Raw genomic sequence first — 21,954 nt, 5'->3', positions numbered from 1 at the left:
ATATATATATATATATATATAGTGAATCTTATCACATTATTAGAGATAACCACAAACTATAACTCCCAGGATAGGGGCATTATGAAAACTTATAAAGCCTTTCCCTTTGCAGGAGCGAAAGGAGACAGAGGAGCCCCAGGCTTGCCTGGCCTTCCCGGCAGGAAAGGAACAGTGGGAGATGTTGGGTCTCGAGGACCCCCGGGAGTGCCAGGATTCCCAGGGCCACCAGGTTTCCCTAGTGCAATCATCCCTGGCCAAAAAGGAAACCGAGGTCCACCAGGCCCAAGAGGAAATCCAGGTAGAGGATCTACTTTTAAAGAAGATAAAAGAATGAAAATAATGTTTAACAACAGAAGCTTTCAACTCCCCCTCATGTGACCTTATTGCTTCTTTTCTCTCTGGTCTTCTCCATTTTTCCATACCCACCGGTTTTCACACAGAGTGACCAGGTATTGTTGAGGCAGATGGTCTGTAAAATTGGTAAATGCCAAATTAGCCTAAAAGACAGAGATGCATCCATTCACCAGTGGGCTCCTGTTCTGAGTCACGTACGGAGCTGGAGAAGATCCTGCTCTCACAGACCTGCATCGGGGAGAAACCATTCTTGCCTTGTGTCAGGGGTGTTATCTCATTCTGTCTTGACCATAATCGCATCACCCTGCCAAAGGGGAAACTGTTCAGGGTAATGGTCAGGAACAGGGTTTGCACTCTCTTCCAAAGAATCGTCAAAAGAACCTGCCGAGCTCCCGGACATGCAGTACTGACAGGCTCTTTCTGAATACAGGTGAGCCTGGTCCCCCTGGACCTCCGGGGAGTCACATCAAAGGCATAAAGGGAGACAAGGGATTTATGGGTGATCCAGGCCCAAGAGGCCCACCTGGAGCCGTAGGAGACACAGGGCCACCAGGTCCTCCCGTAAGTGCGGAAAATCATTTTGACTTCTTATATCTTCCAAACCAGTTGCCAGGATCAGAGGCACAGAGGCAACAACATTTTCTCATCTGTAATGCTTCTGTGCAGTGCACCCAGGAGAACACAGAGTCCAGAGGTTCAAAGAACCAGAGTCATAAGCATTAGATTTGGCTTCTAAGAAGGCCCCTAAAGTGTGGACCCTTTTCTGTGTCACTCCTGACTTTTTCTTGTTTCAATTCTGAACAATTCCAGTTATGGAAGCTTCAAAAAAAAAAAAAAAAAAACACCTAGCGGTTTGGGATCGCACTAGAAGACAACATAATTTGTCTCGGTTAATATGCTTTTGAAGTTATGTGTGCTACCCCTAAATGTATATTTCCTTCCCATGACATACACTCCAGTGTTTGTAAATACCTGCCATTTCCTTCCAAATATAGGGGTGGGCAAAAGTAGGTTAACAACAACAATAAAAGTAATAATAATAAATACAATAATTAATAAATAAACAACACAAGAAGAAACTTTCACATACTCACAACTATAAACCTACTTTTGCCTACCCCTATATTGTCTCCCCCCAATAAATACCTGTTTGTGTTGCCTTTTTTTTTTTTTCAAATTCAATGTAACCTTTCATCAACCCTGCCTCTATTGATATATCCTACTTTGTCAACATCTCCCTTAAAAAGGCAGGCCCTGGACAAAGAATATCCAGGAGTGAGAACTCGGTAGTCAGTGGGGTGCCTAGAGGAGGGAAGAGTCTCACTATCCTGACATCCCCACTTTGTAACACAACCTAAAATCCATTAGGGCTGCTTGGCTGCCACGTCCCCATCTTGTCGCTGCACACTGAGCTTACAGTCAATGAAAGCCCATGTGCCTTTCCCCCGTGAACTGCTACTAAGTTTTCTCCATTAGCTCTTGTCCTGCGTGTTTACTTGAGATTTACATGTGGGACTTTCACATTTACCTTTCTTAGATGTCATTTTGTTCATTTAGGCTCATCTCCCAGCCTATTACTATCTCTCACTCAGCCTCTCACTCAACACCTCAGCCTTCTTCCTAGCTTTCTGATTCCTCTGTTTACATCAAATTCTTGGAGACTGATGAGGAACCAGAGTTCTGTTGCAGATGTTCTGGGTCAGGAATCGTGCTGCTCTCTTAAGATCTCTTGGTATTTGGTTTCCAAAATCTACCCTTTTAAAACCTTTTTTTTTTTTAATTTGAAAAGTGAGATATTTGCCCTTCTTCAGTCTGAGTATCCTCGTGTTCTTCATGATTCTTTGAAAGTGGCAAACACTGACCCTATGATCACATCAAAAGTTCTCCCCAGGACACTGGGATGTGGAAAGTCCGGTTTAGAAATGTGATCTCTCTTAAACCTTCTGGGGGTTCCACGATCTAGGCTTCCTTCCACACTAGCACTTGGAAGGTAATTCTTCTTGATGAATGTCTAAACTGGCGGGGTGCCTTTACCAGCTTTCTCCTTGCATGGAAGAGCTCACTCCCCACCCAAGGGCCGGGCCTGGCACCGGGCCCTCCTCCCTGGTTATCTCTGCCAGACCTCAGAAGCCTGGGAGTCCTGGATCAGATGGCTCTGTTTGCTCTCCCTCCTTTCTTTAACCTCACACTGCCTTATCCAAGCAATAGGACTGCTTCTTCGTTTGATCTTCTTGATCCAATGACAGCTGGCTCAAAGGGCAGTCTTGTTGTTCTTGGCATTTTTCATGTCCACTGTTTTCAAGTAATCACATTCTGTCTCAAGTCACATGGACTCTGTAGAGTAGATTTAACATACATTCCGACATATGGCTCTTTTCAGCCCTGTTCCCCCCTCCCCTCCCTCTATGTCTTTGCTTGGGCATCTCCTGGCTGCAAGAGCAATTCGTGTAAAGCCTCATTTGGAGGGAGCATCTCCTCCCGGGCAGATCATTGCATCCTTGTCCAAAGTGCGTGTCAGAACTGCCCTAACAACCTCTTCATGCGCCCATCTCTGGACACTGTTTCTACCACTCTGACCAATTTATAACTCTGCTGGATTTGTTAGAATGAGTTATTATTTTTTAAGTTATTATTATTGAAAACTATAGTCTTAAGGAGACATGTAGGTGGCGGAGGAATTATAGGAGGTGAAACAGTGATTGCAAAGTTAAAATGATGTCTCTTAACCTCAGCTCATTCTTACCTATCAGATTATATACTATTTATATCCCATTTTCTTTGAATGTTGTGATTTTTTAAATATGTCTGTGGTTCTGCTCTCTTTCACTTGAAATATAGGGACCCCCCGGTACTCCAGGTCTGCCAGGGCCCAGAGGTGACCCTGGGTTCCAAGGATTTCCAGGCATGAAAGGTACTGTTTTGTGCACTGCTCTTTGGATGCAAATACAATGACTGAGATTCACAGTGTAGGTCACACACATGTTTACTGAACTCCCACAGTCATCCCAGATAGTTAGGATTATACAAATAAGACCTCAGTGTTAGTGAAGAAGAGGACTTAAAATTTAAACCATACCTTAAAGGTGGAAACTATAGGAAAACTAAATAGAAACAGTTTAAAGTGGTTACCTCTGAGTGTACTGATGTGTGAGGGTTAGGGGATGGGGACCTACATTAATAGCAACAGAATTCCTTGGGTTATTTCTTTTACCTTGTGCATGTGTTACAAGTTTAAAAGCTGAAAATCTAAAAGAATATTCATCAAACTGTTTATTAGTAGGGCAGGGTAAGTACATTTTTATATGTAGGTTTCAGCATTTTTTTTGGGGGGGGGGGGCGCATGTATTATGTTTTTAATGAGAAAAAAAAACACAAAACCCTATACTTTGAGGATTTTTAAGTGTAAAATGTTCATCCCCAGAAATGTTAGCTTCAGGTTTTAGAAATTCTCCAATCTTCCATAACGGTGCTATCACCTTAAATAAGGTTTTGACTATGGGATTTGTTGTCTTCATTGGCTAAATCCCGTTATTATTTTGTGTATGGCAGGGAATCTATTATAGACTGTAAGATGCTAAATAATAAGTGTAGCCAAAGTGAATAGAGCCACAGTTTCACAAAGGAAAACTTTTTCCAGGACTAAGGAGTTCAAAGAGAGCCTTTTTCATGCATTCAATCACTGACTCCACAAGGAGCACATTAGCTAAGAATAAGTCAAAGCAAGTGATTCTGATGAGTCTCATTAGACATTGGGTGGGTGACTACTGGCAGGCAGCCTGGGAAAAATGTGCGCCACCTGTCACTTCCTCAGTCTCACAACAGGAATATCTAAGGATTGAAAAATTACATAAAGGCCTCACTAAAGAAACATTCTGGGGAGATATTTAGAGGGGAAATTCATAAAATCCAGTTCTCTTATTAAATATAGGGTATCCCAAAAATGTATACACATACTTTGAATAATTATAAAGATGGTGATTATTAAAATACATCTCATTTTCAAAATTGAGCTATCAGCTGTTAAAGTGTGTATGTTCCATGAAACATTTAATCCCCCTCAGATTTCAGAATAAGACCATCTATCATCTGGCACTACTGAGTTTACACTTTTTTTATTTAGAAATTATTAATCCCCAAAGGGAAAGATATTGAGGCTCCTTCTGGTGTATATAAGTAAATATTGACACCTTCCTCAAGTTCTGATATCAAGTGGATAACTTATAGTGTAGTTGCCAGTTAACTTTTGGTCACTGTTTTATTGTATCTCTTCTATGAATATCATATTTAGTATTAAAGTCTTTCTAAGTAATCAGGTGTAATATCTACATGAGGCTTAGATTTTTTATAAAATCAATGGTTCTTGGTACCTTTGTTGTTGTTGTCAAACACTGGGAGAGAAATCGTACCACTTTTATAGAAAACATATATTCTCTATGTACTCATGAGAGTTCCTAACATAATTAACTCTGGGCTGTTAGAAGCTAGAGTAATAAGCTGAGAAACAGATAACTGTGACAACCAATATAACTTGGCAGGAAGTGCTAAAATAGGATTCAATGTCACTTTGTATTTTACCATAAATATTACATTGAATTGCTTTCTGAACTTAGTGAGCTCTTAGGAACTCTCCCCCTTCAATGCTAAAATACAAAATCTTAATGCTTATTTCTAGAATATACTTTTCAATAGATATTAAACATTGGGTCCAAATGAAATGCCAAAACCCATGTGAATATCTGTCACAGAGTTTATAACTTCCAGTCACAATTTCCAGTATCTAGCTAGGAAACCCACTGTCCTAAGAGGAATCACACTGGCTCCCTTCCCCTTTTGTTTTAAGGAGAGAAGGGCAATCCAGGATTTCCAGGATCAATTGGACCTCCAGGGAAAACTGGGCCAAAAGGGCCACCAGGTAAATATGACTGCCTTAGTATTGCTCTCCATGAAGAAAGGGTAGCTCTTCAATAAAGCCATCATCTTCTTATGTTCATGTCAATAGGTGTACGTGGAGACCCTGGCACAGTTAAGATCATCTCCCTTCCAGGAAGTCCAGGGCCACCTGGCCGAGCTGGAGAACCAGGGATGCAAGGAGAACCTGGGCCACCAGGGCCACCGGGAATCCTAGGTGTGGGACTGGAAGCATTGACTTGGATCACTAGGAAGTAGTTGAATTAGCAAACGGTGCTCCACAGAAAATGTTAAAAATTTGAGCTCATTTTAGTCTTGACCAGCAAATACAAAGCCTTTTGAGTCTATTGAAAGCTATTGTGCATGGTATAAACTTGAGTAAGTACACTCTAGGGCACTTAGGGTTGTTGTTTTTTAATTAAGGTAAAAGTATTCTGTCCGACAACTGTTAGTCTTAGAGCTCTATTTCTGATTGCCTGAATAAACCTGACTTCTATGTATTGGTAGGTTTCTAATACTTTGTACAGCACTTGGAAAAGTAGTAAATACAAATGTAAGATTCAGCTCATGAAAGCTTTCCAAAATACTAGTATTAGTGTATGAAAATTGAACTAACCCCTTTATATAGGTTCAGCATATTGTAATAGTCTTCTGAATGGAATTATGTTTTAAGTTTGCTTAAAGAGATGACATATTACTTTGATCAATACAAGGGCATAGTGAATTCTGGAATAGCATAAATCAAAATGGCAGCAGTTTTAAAATGTTGTATTTCATATACTCCTAGTTCATTTCTAAGGGGCTTTTTTCCTGGGAACGAGGGTGTAACAAATTGGATGACCAACTGTCCCAGTTTACACAAGGCTTAGCTTCTGCTTAGTTTGTAACACTTACGTTGCTGAAACTGGGGACGTCCCAGGTAAACTGGATGGCAGACCACTCTACCTTTTATCCTATATGAACTATTCAATACGATGTTGGTTTTTCTGTTTTGTTTTGTTGTCGTTGTTTTATGTGTAGGACCCTGTGGGCCAAGAGGTAAACCAGGCAAGGATGGAAAACCTGGAACTCCTGGACCACCTGGAGAAAAAGGCAGCAAAGGTTGTAAAGGAGAGCAAGGTAAATGGCTGGCTTATTTCCTTCACCGGAGAGCTGTTTCAATAGACAGAGAAGTCTTACTTGAATATGTGACTACAATAATAATCTAGATCTTTCCATGTGTGCTGTTCAAATTAGACTGAAAACCAGCAGCAAAACACTCATCCTATATAATAAAGAGGTAATATGCAAATTGACCATCACTCCAACACACAAGATGGCTGCCCCCATGTGGTAAAAGATGGCCACCCCCATGTGGACACAAGATGGCCACCACAAGATGGCCAGCAGGGGAGAGCAGTTGGGGGGAACCAGGTCTGCAGGGGAGGGCAGTTGGGGGCAACCAGGCCTGTAGGAGAGGGCAGTTAGGGGCAACCAGGCTGGCAGGGGAGGGCAGTTAGGGGTGATCAGGCCGGCAGAGGAGGGCAGTTAGGAGCAACCAGGCCTGCAGGGGATGGCAGTTGGGAGCGACCAGGCCTGCAGGGGAGGGCAGTTGGAGGGGACCAGGCCTACAAGGGAGGGAAGTTGGGAGGGACAAGACCTGCAGGGGAGGGCAGTTAGAGGTGACTGGACTGGCAGGGGAGGGCAGTTAGGGGCAACTAGGCCTGCAGGGGAGGGCAGTTGGGGTGACCAGGCCGACAGGAGAGGGCAGTTAGGAGTGATCAGGCCGGCAGGGGAGGGCAGTTAGGGGCCATCGGGCCAGCAGGGGAGCAGTTAGGCATCAATCAGGCTGGCAGGGGAGTGGTTAGGGGTGATCAGGCTGGCAGGCAGAAGCAGTTAGGGGCAATCAGGCAGGCAGGCAGGCGAGCAGTTGGGAGTCAGCAGTCCTGGATTGTGAGAGGGATGTCCCAGATTGGAGAAGGTGCAGGCTGGGCTGAGGGACACACACACATACACACACACCCCGTGCACGAATTTCGTACACTGGGCCTCTAGTTTGGAAGATAAAATCAAGAGTTACTGGAATACACCAGGTTTCCTACCTCCTAACTAGACAAATAGACACCAAATTAGTTTGAGGACATTTAGTCCTCATGAAGCACTAATTCCATTTTCATAAAGGCCAGTGCTGTTTTTAATTTATAGGAGTACTTAGTTAATAATAGCTACTTATGAGAGATCAACCGAAGGACTTGTATGCATGCATATAAGCATAACCAATGGACGCAAAACACTGGGGGGTGAGGGCATGTATGGGAGTGGTGTGGGGGGGACAATGGTAAGATATGTACACATATAATACCTTAATTTAAAAAATGGGGAAAAAAATAAAGTTATTATTGATAGGTAAAAATAAATAAATAAAATAATAGCTACTTATGGGCGTGTTATACAAGTAGAGAAATATTACCTTGATATAAATAGAAGAGCAACTCGGTATCCTTACTTAGGAAAGCCATGTGTTAACTATGCCATTCTTGACTACAACTCAATAACTCTGGGGGGGTGGGGGGGGAAAGCCTCTAAAATATTTTAGTCTGAACATAAGCTATATGTTCACCTGGGTCAAAATCTACCTTCTGCAAAAGTTTCAAAAGCACCTCCTACAAACTACCTAGATGTCCAAATCTTATATTTTAGGATTGCTGACTTTGTTAAAATAAGAAAAAATTCTAAATGTGATTTCCCAATTATATGCCCAGATCTATTATAATAAGGCTATAAAGAGTAGATATTTAAATCTTTAAAAATTCAAATGTGCTAATGTTAACTATATCAATTTCATAATAACTCATAATTTAGTATTGTCATGAGTGTACATTAGAGCACTATTTATTTGATTTTTCCTTCAAATGTGTTTTTTCAAGTGGTAAAAAAAAAAAAGTCTTACTAATAATTCTATTGATTAAGAAAAGTTTACTGACCAAGTTAGTTCTTTCAGAATGGGACCACAGCAAGAGCAAAGGCACTACAGTACAGATTGTATTGAGAATGATTAGCAAGTACACTGGTGGTTCCCAACGTGGGGCGCACACCCCACAGGGGGGCAATTTGATTTTTGAGGGGGGCAATTTGAGAATGAGTTATTAACAGTGAGGTTTTTGCATTTCTTATGGTTCTAGGGGCCTTACCTATTTATACAGTATATAAATATATACTGTGACATATTTATGCATTGCAGTTCTCTATATGTTCTGAAACTTTATTTGCTATTTTTTCATATTACTATTCTTTTTTTTTAACAATTTCTTAGTGATTTCTTCCTCCGTATTTCAACTGTCCTTTCTTTTTTATTTTTCATGGATGCCATGTTCTTTGGAAGCTTGTTTAGGCCAAGTTGATGGCCTTTAGGCTTCCTGCACATGAATAATTATTCACTTTTTGAATAATAAGAATTATATGTCACGGGGGAGGAGGATGCATCAGGATTTTAGAGATGCTTAGGTGGGGCATGGTCAAAAAAAGGTTGGGAACCACTGAAGTAGACATAGTTGGTCCTAATGCTATAAAAGACCTCCTAAGAATGAGAAAGGGATCTAAGAGTCAAACAACATTGGTCTAAACTGAAAGCCTTGGACTTTCGTGGAAATGCGGAATATCCTCGGATCATGCTGATTTGCATAATCACTCTCTTGAGTTTCTTGTCATGCTTAGCTAATCACTTCACAATTCCTGTGCAGAGACCTGAAGGGAATCTTCTGCTTGGAGCCAGGGATAGCCCCCTGCAAAAGAGGGTGGATACTAGAAACAGTGAAGACACCTTCTCTATCTGATATATTTAAAACAATGGCAATCTGACTTTTCAGGACAACTTTTAAGAATTTGGATATGGCCTATTTTTAATTTCAAAGACTGACCCATGGACCCTGAAGATAGAAATGAGTGAGGAGACTGAAAAAAATATAAACTATTGGGGCTTTCCCAAATCCTTGTGAAAAGTATTGACTTATAATTAGGACTAAACTAGGACACTGCCTGACTCCATGGCCTGCTTGTTTATGGGGAACAATACCTCCCTTGACTCACTAGGCCAAAAATCCAAGTGTCTGCCGGCTCTGCATGTCCTTAGAATTCTAAAGAACCATCACCCAGATCAGGTTAGGGTGGAGGGTCAGGGTGCAGTGGCAGCAGAAATGGATCAGGGGAGATGGGGGTGGCTAGCCTCTGCCAGAATCATAAATAATGGGTATTTGATGAAGAAAGGGAGAACAGGAGGAATGAGAAAAATGGATAGTGACAAAGGTGTATTAATTAGCCTACTCAAATGCAGAGAAAATTTACAAAGTAAAAAAAGTACTCGTTTTAATTCATATAAATAAACTCTCATCACAGAACAAAAAGTCTTGTTTTTACTTGCCTTACTAATTAATCAAAAACATTCTTGAAGTTTGCACCTTTGAAAGGAACTGTCAATGTTTTCCATGTTTATTGAATTTATGAAAAAACCTATGTGATTTTTTATCTTCTTGAATAGATTTTCAAAGCATAGATATTTGACTTCTTGTTCCCATTGTATGCATTGATTTATGCATAAAAGATGTACATAAGACCTACCAGAGGCAGACCACTGTGCTAGGCACCTCAGGGAAATAGAGTTAAAGAAGACCTGATCTCAGAACACTCATAAGATATACACAGGCATTGTATTTGTAATATACAATGTATGTGGTATCTGAAACAGGCATTGTGTGACATTATTCAACGTTTAATAATATTGTTTGACCATTTGATAAGCCACTATTCTGTGACTCCTTTCTATATTTGGGGCTTATCAGATATACACAAAGTTAGTACTTTGGAACAAGTCTGAGGTTGTTTGTATTGCAACATGTATAATGTGTTTCTTGAAGGACCGCCTGGATTCGATGGACGGCCAGGTTTGAAGGGGATACCTGGTGACACCGGACCACCTGCAACCAGGACAATGAGAGGCTTTCTTTTCACCCGGCATAGTCAGACCACAGCAATTCCTTCCTGTCCGGAAGGAACAGAGCCACTCTATAGTGGGTTCTCTCTTCTTTTCATACAAGGAAATGAGCAAGCTTATGGACAAGACCTGGGTAATGTCCCTGTCCAAGTTCCCACTCACTGTTCCAAATACAGGTTGTAAGTTTTTATGGTATGTGTGCTTCGCTCTGAAGTACCTTGGGTATGTTACAGTATTTTTTAAAGAGAGTAAACAAAACGTAGGCCTAATATCTAACTTTTATTCAAGAATGTAAAGCTTTTTAATTGTAGTTGACATACAATATTATTAGTTTCAGGTATACAACACAGTGAGATTTCATATTATATACCTTACAAAGTGATCACCACAAAGTCCATTATCCATCTGTCATAGTTATTGTGATATTGACTGTATTCCGTATGCTGTACTTTACATCCTGTGTCTTATTTATATGTTTGTACCTGTTAATCCCCTTCACCTTTTTGCCCATACCACCACCACCCAAACCTCTGGCAACAATTAGTATCTCTGTACCTTTGAGTTTGTTTAGTTTTGTATATTCCACACATAAAGTACTTGTCTTTCTCTGATTTATTTCACTTATCCATGTTGTCACAAAGGGCAAGATTTCATTCTTTTTCATGGTTAATATTCTGGTGTGTGTGTATACATATATTTCTTCTTTATTCATCTATTGATGAACATCTAGGTCGCTTCCATATCTTGGCTATTGTAAATAATGTTGCAGTGAACATGGGGGTACATATATCCTTTTGAATTAGTGTTTCATTTTCTTCAAATAAGCACCCACGGGGTGTGGCAGGGAAGGAGCCTCTTTGGATGGGTGCTAACCTGGGTGGGTCCTCAGGGAAAAGCCAGGGTGGGGTGAATAGTGTTCGCGAGGTTAATGGAGTGTGTCAGAAATGGCACCTGTCACTGTCAGACCAGCTAGGTTAAAGAAAGGGGAGAGGGGAATGGCGCCTGCCAGCACCTCTGACTCAGGAGAAAGTTCCAACAGATCCCTGTTGCTCCAGCACACACCCTAAACTAGTTCAATATATCGCCTTCACATATGACCTAGGTCCGTGGTCGGCAAACTGCGGCTCGAGAGCCACATGCGGCTCTTTGGCCCCTTGAGTGTGGCTCTTCCACAAAATACCACGGCCTGGGCGAGTCTATTTTGAAGAAGTGACGTTAGAAGAAGTTTAAGTTTAAAAAATTTGGCTCTCAAAAGAAATTTCAATCGTTGTACTGTTGACATTTGGCTCTGTTGACTATGTTTGCCGACCACTGGCCTAGGTGCTTTTCAATCTGCTGCCTCTGTGCCAGGACTCAGAGCACAACCTGGGTTTCCCCTTGGCTCTCCCAGATGTAAACTCTGCTGGTTTTCAAAGCCAGATGTTATAGGGGCTCCTCTTTCTGATTTGGGTTTCCCAGGCTAGGGCTTGGACCCCTAGCTCTTTGGGGAAGATCTCTGTGGTTGTGATATCACTCCCACTTGTGAGTCACCACTTGGGGAGTGGAGGACAGGGTAGGTCCTGATTAGACTTAGTCTCTACCCCTCCTATACATTTCAATGTGGCTTTTTAAAAATATCAGTAGTTGTAGCAAATCTGTTCTGCTAGTCTTCAGGTTGTTCTGAGAGATAGCTGTTCTATATGTAGTTGTAGTTTTGGTGTCAATGAGAGGAGGTGAACTCAGGAACTTCCATCATTTTTTTTTAATATATTTTTATTGATTTCAGAGAGGAAGGGAGAGGGAGAGAGAGAGAGAAACATCAATGATGAGAGAGAACCATTGATTGGCTGCCTCCTTCATGCCCTACAGTGGGGATCAAGCCTGCAACCCAGGCATGTGTCCTGACCAGAAATCGAACCATGATTTCTCCTGGTTCATAGGTTGACGCTCTACCACTGAGCCACACCTGCTGAGTGCTACTCCGTCATCTTGAACTCGAAGCCAGGAGCCTTGCTCTTAAATGCCAATATAGCTTGACCTGTTCAACAAAAACAATTTTCACTTAAATCACTTTTTTAATCTTAAAAGCACCATTTTTCTAAAGCTTTATCTGGCTATTAGCTATTATATACATATCAAGAACTAGGAATACTTTGAAGCAAAAACATTTTTCCAACTAACCTCTACCAGTCCTCGGGAAAGAGCCACGAAAGTATTATGGATAGGAGAAAGAGGATTTGTTTACCTACTGAATCTTTAATTTCTATCATTTTTTAAACTTATATAACACATTTTGTTATATAACTCTTTCGTGTTATAACTTTTTTTAAAAATTCTTTATTGCTTAATGTACTACATACCTGTTAAGTCTCCTTTTTCCCCCATTTACTTCTCCCCAACCGCTCCCACCCCTCAGCAGTTATAACTCTTTAGTGTTGTTTTTCTTCAGTTTTTGCCATAGATTATGTTTTAATTCGTCTCTATCTAGTAACAATATTCAAAATAGTTTTAATGTTACTGAAAGTGATACCTAGTCTGATGTTTTATTAGGAACTCTTGGAAGCTGCCTACAGCGATTTACCACAATGCCATTCCTATTCTGTAACATCAATGAAGTATGTAATTTCGCATCTCGAAATGATTATTCATACTGGCTGTCAACACCAGCTCCGATGCCAATGGACATGGCTCCAATTACTGGCAGGGCTCTGCAGTCTTATATTAGCAGGTAAAAATTCAATCCTTTAGTTTTGTGATGAAACCAAGTAAATTACTCAATTTGTAATCACACTGTAGACAGCACATCACATGCAAAAAGGGGTGATGCCACCACATTCTTTGTGTCATGTTACAGATGCACTGTCTGTGAAGGTCCTGCGATTGCCATAGCCATTCACAGCCAAACCACTGACATTCCCGCATGTCCCCATGACTGGATTTCTCTCTGGACAGGATTTTCTTTCATCATGGTAAGGAAAAAGGGACAGCACATTCATAGTAAAAACTGCCTATAAAATCCTAAATGCCCCCAAAACGTGACTGTCATCAATTCATATGTCATGAACATTTGCTTGTAAATCTGAAAATATACTCTCTTTTAAAAAACCAGTAAGTTGGGGGGGGGGGGGGGGGAGTTGGTAAAAAATGGAGCATTTGAAAAAACTTCTCAGGAAATTACTCATAGATTCTAAATAAGACATTTAGATAAACAGTAACTACAATATTGGTAATAAAATGTCTATTTTAAAAAAATGTGGTACATATTTTATATACATACTCCATAATCCTTATGAAAACCCTGCAAGATAGTATCATCTACAGATTTACGTTAAAAAAAGGAATAATTTCCCCAAGGTCCCACAATAAGTAAGTAGTAAAACTAGGATTTGCACCTAAATCTGTCTGCCCCCAAATTTTTATGCCTTATACTGTTTCCTTTGGCATTCATATGAAGATGGGAACTAAGAGAAATCGCCTTTTAAAGAAAAATTCCCCTGATATAAGTGCTAAATGAAGAAATCTATGAACTGACCATCTGTGAGTCTGACTGCTGTACACATGTAGTTAGTGGTCATTCATATTCTGTATAGCATCATTTATGAGACATTATTCCCCATTCTTTACTCACAAATGTCCATTGTTTCAAACATCAACACCTACCATATGCCATGAATGGTCTAGGTCCTAAAGATACCTGCAGTGAACCAAAGTTCCTGCTCTCGTGGAGCTTCTATCCTAGTGGAGAAGGTAGACAATAAACAAGAAGACACAATAACAACAGGAATGAGCACAGACGGTAAATGGTCTATGAAGGACATAAGGCAAGACAAAGGGAGAGGCTGTGAGAGGAATGACATCAAAGAAAGCCTCTGGAAATTATCACAGATCTCTGAATGACAAGAAAGAACCAGTCACAGGGGGAAAGAGCATTCTAGGCAAAAGGAAGTCTTTACTTTCTTTTTTATGACTATAGTTCAACTTGGCAAGTAAATGGAATGCTAGCCAATCTGAGCAAAGAAGCACAAGAAGCTAAAGTCATGCTTTTTTTTCATATTACATACTAGAGGCCCAGTGCATGATTGAATCATGCACGTGTAGGGTCCCCTACACGCTTCCGCCTTTCGCGGTGGAGCTGGGTGCCTGTCCGCTGGTGCACCAGGCCTTTCAGAAGCCTCTGGCTCGGCGGAGGCTTCTGAAAGGCCTGGTGCCGGAGCAGACAGGCACCCAGCTCCCCCACTTTTGATGGTCCGCAGCCGCTGAGGGGGGCTACCCTGCTGTTGAGAGGCGCAGGGGGCGCGGACACCTGGCTACCCTGCCGTTGAGAGGCGCAGCTGGGTGTCCGCGGCAGGCCCCCTCAGTGGCCGCGGATCTGGCCGTTGAGAGGCACAAGGGACGGGAGTCCCGCCCCCTGCGCCTCTCAATGGCAGGGTAGCCCCCCTCAGTGGCAGCGGATCCGTGCCTCTCAATGGCCAGATAGGCCACCCCGAGTCCCGCCCCCCAGCCTCCCGCTGCCCAATCATGGGCGTAGCGGAGTGATGGTAATTTACATGTTACTCTATTATTAGATAGGATATAGTAATAGAAGACAATATGCCATATATATATATATATATATATATATATATATATATATATGGCACTAAAAATTTCAACACCATGCACAGAATTCTTAATTCTGATATTTTCATTGTGATAGTTCACAAGTGCAGGTTCTGAGGGCTCTGGGCAAGCACTGGCATCCCCGGGATCCTGCTTGGAAGAATTCCGAGCCAGTCCCTTCATAGAATGTCATGGAAGAGGAACATGCAACTACTATTCAAATTCCTACAGTTTCTGGTTGGCTTCATTAAACCCAAAAAGAATGTTCAGGTAATTATTCAAAATCAAATTTAATCTAATGACTCAACTGCAGAACTATTAAAAGGTTGCCTATGTTAGATTTTGATTACCTGTGTGTTGATGTACTCATATTTTTAAAAGCTCCCATACCAATAAAATCCTGTTTAGCTTGGCACTTCTAGTTTATAAGACTCAACAGGTAGCCATGGTTTTGTACTCCTATACCAACAAAGGCATCACTAGATGTATTTAACCCTTTGTACGCCATAAGCGTCTATAAGCATAAAAACAAGATGTGGGCATGGTTTCTGTTTTGGATGCGTGGCCGTTAACTGGTTAATATTTAGATATAGATTGATAGTAAATTACTGAATAAAACCATTAAATGATCTGCTAATTTTAATTTATTGTATTGAACAAGTTTTAAGGCAGGCTATTTAAAAAGTAGGTGTAGTTTTCATTACAAAACGATGATCTGTATGTTTCCTCTGTGCTACGGGAATACAACTAAAATCATAACATGTCTACATATATACCTTTTCAGAAATATACCTTCTATAATAAAGTTTAGATGAGCTATAATATGCATTAAGAAAACTCAAACCCAACAAGCATTTCCTTTTTATCTACAAGTTGATGATATTTGTCTTTTCTTATTTATTTATTTTCAGAAAACCTATTCCATCAACTGTGAAAGCTGGGGAGTTAGAAAAGATCATAAGTCGCTGTCGGGTGTGCATGAAGAGAAGACAATGAAGAAATCAATGAACATAGAACTGTTATTTTTCATCTTAAATAATCAAGTAATGATGCATTTATTGGTTAAGTATTTAAATGCATTTATTTATGTTTTTTTTCTCTAACCAAACAATATCGCTCTATGATGGCTTGGTACAAAGTTTCTATTCGTTTCCCCACACAACAAAGCACTTACTTTAAGTTAGCTTTGTGATCCTGATCTCTAAATCTGTGTTTCAAAGTCCCCTATGGTAAGGCAGCAGAGTTTTCACAAAATATCACTGAAATTGTATTCCATTTGTATCCAATGCACTATCTAAATGGTGACTGTATAAAGTTTGATGTGACAAGTGAAGACCTACTTGGTCCACTAAATTCCCAAGATTTGCCCCCTTCTATTCCAGTCTTTGAGACTCAGGGAGGCTCTATCAGTTTTAGATTGCCCCACCTACTTCCTAAGACTTTAGGTGATAAGTAGAGGAGATGGGGGTGAGTGGATTATGAGGCCTCACTGATGGAACTGGACTTTCAGATCTGTTAATTAACCTAAGTCTTGAGGGAACCAGAATTAAACTGAGGTGCATAGATTTCCTAGGGCTCTTTTAAATATTCCCAACACTAAGGCCAAAAGGGGGGTTCCCTGAATGGAATCACAATAGCTGTGGAAACACTGTATGGTTTTGTTTTGTATTTTTAAAGTCTTTTTGTTTGTCCATTGAATTTTGTTTGTCCATTGTAGCAATATAGCCTACTTGTGTTCCAAGTAGGTACAATTTTTAACTTTAGTGACTTAATTTTAATAGAATATTTTTTACACACATACTCTAAAATGTGTCTAAATGTTGACTTTTCTTTTACCAGCACAACCAAAAAAAATAAAAAGAAAACTACTTAGATATGTACTTTATCCCCGTTCCTATAAATGTTAGTGCATATAATTGAGTAGTTCAGTAATCCATGAAAGAACTTAAGGCATTAGTAGGATTATCAGGCTCTGAATATTTTTCCTTTGCTCTAAATATTCCATTTAATTTGGATATTTTGAGATCCCTTTGTTATGTCTCTAATTCTTCTTTGGTTAAAAACATGTTTTTTATATTACATATCCTTTCAAACTATATTGAGAGAGTCCACTATGTAAAAATATTAATGTACAAATTGTATAGCTTGTCAGTTGTGTCATAAAGCTTGCTTTTCAGTGTGCTGATGCATTCCCAGGATTACTTAATTCAACTTAACAAGCATTTTATTCAGTGCCAAGCCATTCTCAGACACTGTGCTAAATTACAGAAACACTAAGAGGGGAAAATAATATATATATATATATTTATATATATATATATATATATACACACACACACACACACACACACACATATATATATATAATTTATATATGTATTTGTTTTATTCCTAATATCCCAGAAAAGGTAACTTACTGTTTCTGTTAGGAATCCTACTTATCTGAGTTGTTTTTCCCCCTTTTCATTCTTTACCTCTGTCCTAATATTTCATGATAATTCAGCAGACCTCAAAAAAGGTTCAAAAATAAGATCTATGCCCAGGGGGAACCCATCACAGAAGCCAAGGTCTGGACAATATAAAGAAAATAAAGATCTGCAAGACATTAAAAACCATTTATACTTAATGGTAGCACTATTTGATGAGTCTCAGAAGTCAGGCAACCTAAGAAAAAGCTCTAAATATGTTTCTTGACCCACCTAGGTGGAGTTGGTGGTGCTGATATTTAAATTCTGGTTTTGTTACTTCAATCTCAGTTGCTCTGGAAGTGAAGATGTGGCCCCAGAGGACAGCACAGACTGTGACAATGGTCCGCATCCTCCACTGCTCAAATGACTGCTGTCAAGCCATTTTTACATTAAATGAAGAAGCACTTTTTATACTCAGATTACTTGTTTAGACTCACCTAATTAAGACTTTTTGCTCTAAAAATATCTTACTGTCCAAATTGCACTATCCTGGCATGGAGGGCTAACGGATCTCCACAAACCCTCCATAGACCAGGAGTTCTTGAAGTGTGGTCTCTGGACCAGAAGCATGTGGAAACTTGTCATAAATGCAAATTCTAGGGCCAACCCAGACCTACAGAATTAGAAACTCGGGGTAAGTCCCAGAAATCTGTTTTAACAAGTCCTCCTGGTGATTTCCAATGCACCCTAAAGATTGAAAAAAAACTGCTCTGGGCAAACAACCCCAAAAAACAACAATTGTACAGGCAGTTACCAAGTAGAGCTGGCTACAATTGTTCTACCTGTCCCTCTCTTGCAAGTTCAAACTCACAAATGAACTTAAGGTTATCTAATGTTACTAGTAAGAAAAAGCCCTAGATTGGTGCTAATGCCAAATAACTGGCCTCCACTTGTCCCCCAGTCTCCATCTTTCTTGCCCTCTCATCAGTGTTTAACTTCTGAGGAAGACAAGTAATGCTAAATTCCAATGAAGCCATACTAAGTTGCTCAAACATACTTCTAAGACTGAGCATTAAAACATAGCTCCTGTGCATCACTTTCGATAATAGTAGCTTTATAATCTGAGTTTATAAAGTTATGAAGATTTAACTTTGCAGATAAAATGTAAAATAACTTTTTCTTTTAAATTTGGGGCTTCACCTTTGGAATTTCACAGTTTGCTCAGAGGTCTCTCATTTTGCAAGATAAATATTATTAAGTAACTTATTTATAAAAAGAATTACAATAATACAATATTTGAGTTTTATTGCTAATTTAACTTACAAAGATTTTTCTATGCATCAAATGTAACTTACTGCTTCAAAACAATTTAATATTCACTCTATATCCAAATGAAATATATTTAAAATATATGGAATATTTTATATTATATCTTGACAATATTACAATATTGTGATGTACTAATATTTCTGTAATTATAGTGAAAATATAATTTTATTGTATTGTCTAATAATAAAATTTTAAAAATTATATCTGGTCTTATTTTTTCCAAGTGAAAATACATTTTTTAAAATTTTAAAAATATATGCTCACTGTAAAAACAATAGACAATACAGAAGTTAACACACTGTGGACACATTCTCGTATCCATAAATAAGAACTAATCATTATTTTCATGGATTTACTATATAAGTCAATGAATCCCCAATTAATGGACACTTCATTTAGTTTTATTATGGACATGTTGTACATATTTCATATCACATGTAAAAATAGGTTCTTTATGGATCCAATGTCTAGGACGAATTAGAGAAAGAAAAAGATTGAAGAGGGGTAGTCCAGTTAAAAGGGTAATATGCCAGTAGTCTAGCAATGGGAACAGAAAGTACACAGAAAGTGGACAGTTGACATTGAGGTGAGAGACTTTAAAGATGGGGGATCTGGGAGACAGTGAAAGACGACTTCGGAATTTTGAACTCTGGTGACTGAAATTAACTGAAAAAGAAAATTCAGGAGAAAGTATCTGGATTGAGATGAGGAAGAAATTTGAATTTGAAACCATTTTGGTATCAAAGCTCCAAAGGGACACTTGGGCTAGAACTAGTGCAACAAGATGAGACTAAATGGATGTAACCTATTTAGATTTTTATGCCACCTTTTCCCACAAAAGATACGAGGCAATGTGGTGAAAGTCAATGATGAACTGAATGGTAAATAGGAAAGGACACATGAATGAAGTCCCAGAATGAAGCGCTTGTCACAAAACACAAGGCAGCCGAGTTTCCAGGTAAGAGAAATATGCCTTTTTTCGGATGTTTTTTGTTTTTGAGATTCTACCAAGTATTAGATGCTTTCACACACTACTCTCAGTCTCATTAACAGAATCAAAAGATTAAGATTAAGGGTGATCACGATTAAAGGACAAGACTTTGGATTTGTAATTGCATTACATAAGAAATGTCCTGAGTTTATTTGAGCCAAACATATGTCGGGGAGCAAAATCTCAAATGCTCTGGAAAATAAGTTTGCAGCTTCTTTTATGCATTTGAAATTAAGGAGGTAACTAAGGAAAATGACATGGATGTGGGATTGGACTACAGGATAGTTAAAAAGATCACCTGCTTTCTTGAAGGTGGTTACTCTAATTTCAAAGGTGTGTTAATCAGTGGTTCTCAACCTTTTTAATGCCTCGACCCTTTAATACAGTTCCTCATGTTGTGGTGACCCCCAACCATAAAATTATTTTCGTTGCTACTTCATAACTGTAATTTTGCTACTGTTATGAATCGTAATGTAAATATCTGTGTTTTCCGATGGTCTTAGGTGACCCTGCTATCAGGGGTCACCACAACATGAGGAACTGTATTAAAGGGTCGAGGCTTTAAAATGGTTGAGAACCACTGACTAGATGCACAGGGCTTGCTTAAGACAAAGACAAACCTCTTACTAAAAGTTATGTGCCTGGGGCATCACTACTCACCATGACCTGCCCAGTTAGGAACTTATGATCAGACAACCCTGTGAGGTTAACTTAAAAAAACCATTGAAACCTGTAAAGAATTTTTGTGAGTTTATTTGAGCCAAACTGTCAACATATGCCGGGAAGCAAAACCTCAACGAATTGAGATAATGCTCTGGAGAATGGCGGGTTACATTTGTATTTATACATTGCAATCAAAGGAGGGACATAGGTGGGTTACATGAAATTCATTGGTGATAGATTAAGGAGGTGGGATAGAGCAAATCGGTGGGAAACCCCTGGGATTGGATAAAAAGTAAAATGATGGACAAATACTTAGGTGGGTGCAGGAACAATTAACAAGATAATGAAGGAATTTGTGGTATCTGTCCTAGCGCCCACCACATTTGGTTGTGCCACAGGGGCTCCAGAAAAAAGGGAAGTTACAAGTTACCCTGACATTTCAAGGGTATGTTACCATAGATGCAAAAAGACAGATAGGCTCAGTTATGGTAAAGGTTGACCTTGTCAGTGAAGATACCGGCCTAGGATGTAACTGCCCACCATAACTGTGTTTAGTTAAAGTTTAATTTCAGACCATCCTTTGTGGTTACTTTAGGTCTCTGAGTTTGCAAGACTGTCATGCAGGCCTCCCCTGAGCTTGTCAGGTCAGCATGTGGCCCCTTTCGTCCACACTTCCCATAGAATCCTTTTTTTTTCAACCACACAACCTTAAAAGTTCGTTTTTTCTTGGGGGGAGGAGACGGGAGGAAAAAGCTAAATTGCAATTAATTTAAAGGTCAAAGGGTAGTGGTGGAAGCAGCAGGGCCCTCCTTCCTAAAGGTTTTGGTCATAGATGGCTTATCCACCTCGGTCTCTTTCTGCCTCCAAAAAAAACGTTTGGAAAGTCCAATCAGTTCTAAAATAAATCTCTTAAAAAGGAATAACTTGCCATTGCTATGAAGGGGCCCAAGAATGCCATTCTCAGAGGGCCTCCCAAATTATTTTGAACAATGGTAACATCTCTGGAATATCTTAATTCCAGGGAAATTAGGACTCGAGTAGGTCTTTGTTCGGCTCAAGTCCAGTCACACAAAGTAGGAAAGATGGTTAGATCCAGAGAGAGGTCTCCAAAGCTTAAAACAAGACAGACTACAATGAAACCTAAGTCCTCCGGGATTCTCATCTTGAAAGATTAGGGGAGCCCGTCAAACCAGGGTCACCGTCAAGGAAGGCGTCAGAGAGTTAAGGAACCTAAACAGTCATCAACACTAAAGTGTTCAAGAATCACCTGCAGGGATGGTGATTAACAGGAGAAAGGGGGTGGAGGGAGTGAAGGGTAAAAGGGGGTCAGACGGAAGACTGGGCACACAATGCAATATACAGACGACGGATTATAGAACTGAACACTTAAAATCTACATAATGTTATTAACCAAGGTCACGCCACTAAATTAAGTTTTTAACAAGTCACTTGCAGAGCTGGCGACCACGGCAGGTTCCCAGGCCTCACACCCCAGAGCTCCGGCTGCCGGCGGCCCTGAGAAGTAGTTCCTTAACTGGCTGCCGAAGGTTTCCTTGTAGACACGAGGTTCTCAGAGATCACGAACTCTACAGGAGCGTGAACCAAACACCCACCGTGAGAAGGCGTCCCCTGCGGTGGGTACGCGGCCCGCGCCAGAAACAGGCCGCCGGCATTCTTTGGATCCCGGAGTCACGGCCCCGCCCGCGGGGGCCCACGGCGCCGGCGCCGCGTCACGTGACCACGGCGCTGCCTGCGCT

At 40.2% G+C, this 21,954-nt stretch overlaps 1 protein-coding gene across 1 annotated transcript in view; it reads left to right on the top strand.

Moving 5' to 3' along the window:
- COL4A3 (collagen type IV alpha 3 chain) overlaps positions 1-15,855 on the top strand; it is a 73,268-nt gene extending 57,413 nt beyond the window's left edge. Inside the window, exons 42-52 of the mRNA XM_054722847.1 lie at positions 113-298; positions 785-915; positions 3,193-3,265; positions 5,195-5,266; positions 5,354-5,479; positions 6,283-6,381; positions 10,152-10,361; positions 12,758-12,935; positions 13,062-13,176; positions 14,904-15,076; positions 15,718-15,855. Coding sequence (XP_054578822.1) covers positions 113-298; positions 785-915; positions 3,193-3,265; positions 5,195-5,266; positions 5,354-5,479; positions 6,283-6,381; positions 10,152-10,361; positions 12,758-12,935; positions 13,062-13,176; positions 14,904-15,076; positions 15,718-15,802 — 1,448 coding nt within the window. The 3' untranslated portion in view covers positions 15,803-15,855. The remainder of the gene's footprint in view (positions 1-112; positions 299-784; positions 916-3,192; positions 3,266-5,194; positions 5,267-5,353; positions 5,480-6,282; positions 6,382-10,151; positions 10,362-12,757; positions 12,936-13,061; positions 13,177-14,903; positions 15,077-15,717) is intronic.
- The last annotated feature ends 6,099 nt before the right edge of the window (positions 15,856-21,954 follow it).

Source organism: Eptesicus fuscus, chromosome 11 (genome assembly GCF_027574615.1).
Source record: "Eptesicus fuscus isolate TK198812 chromosome 11, DD_ASM_mEF_20220401, whole genome shotgun sequence".
NCBI lineage: Eukaryota > Metazoa > Chordata > Mammalia > Chiroptera > Vespertilionidae > Eptesicus > Eptesicus fuscus.
The sequence above is the reverse complement of the archived record's forward strand: the minus strand, read 5'-3'. Positions and strand labels throughout refer to the sequence as shown.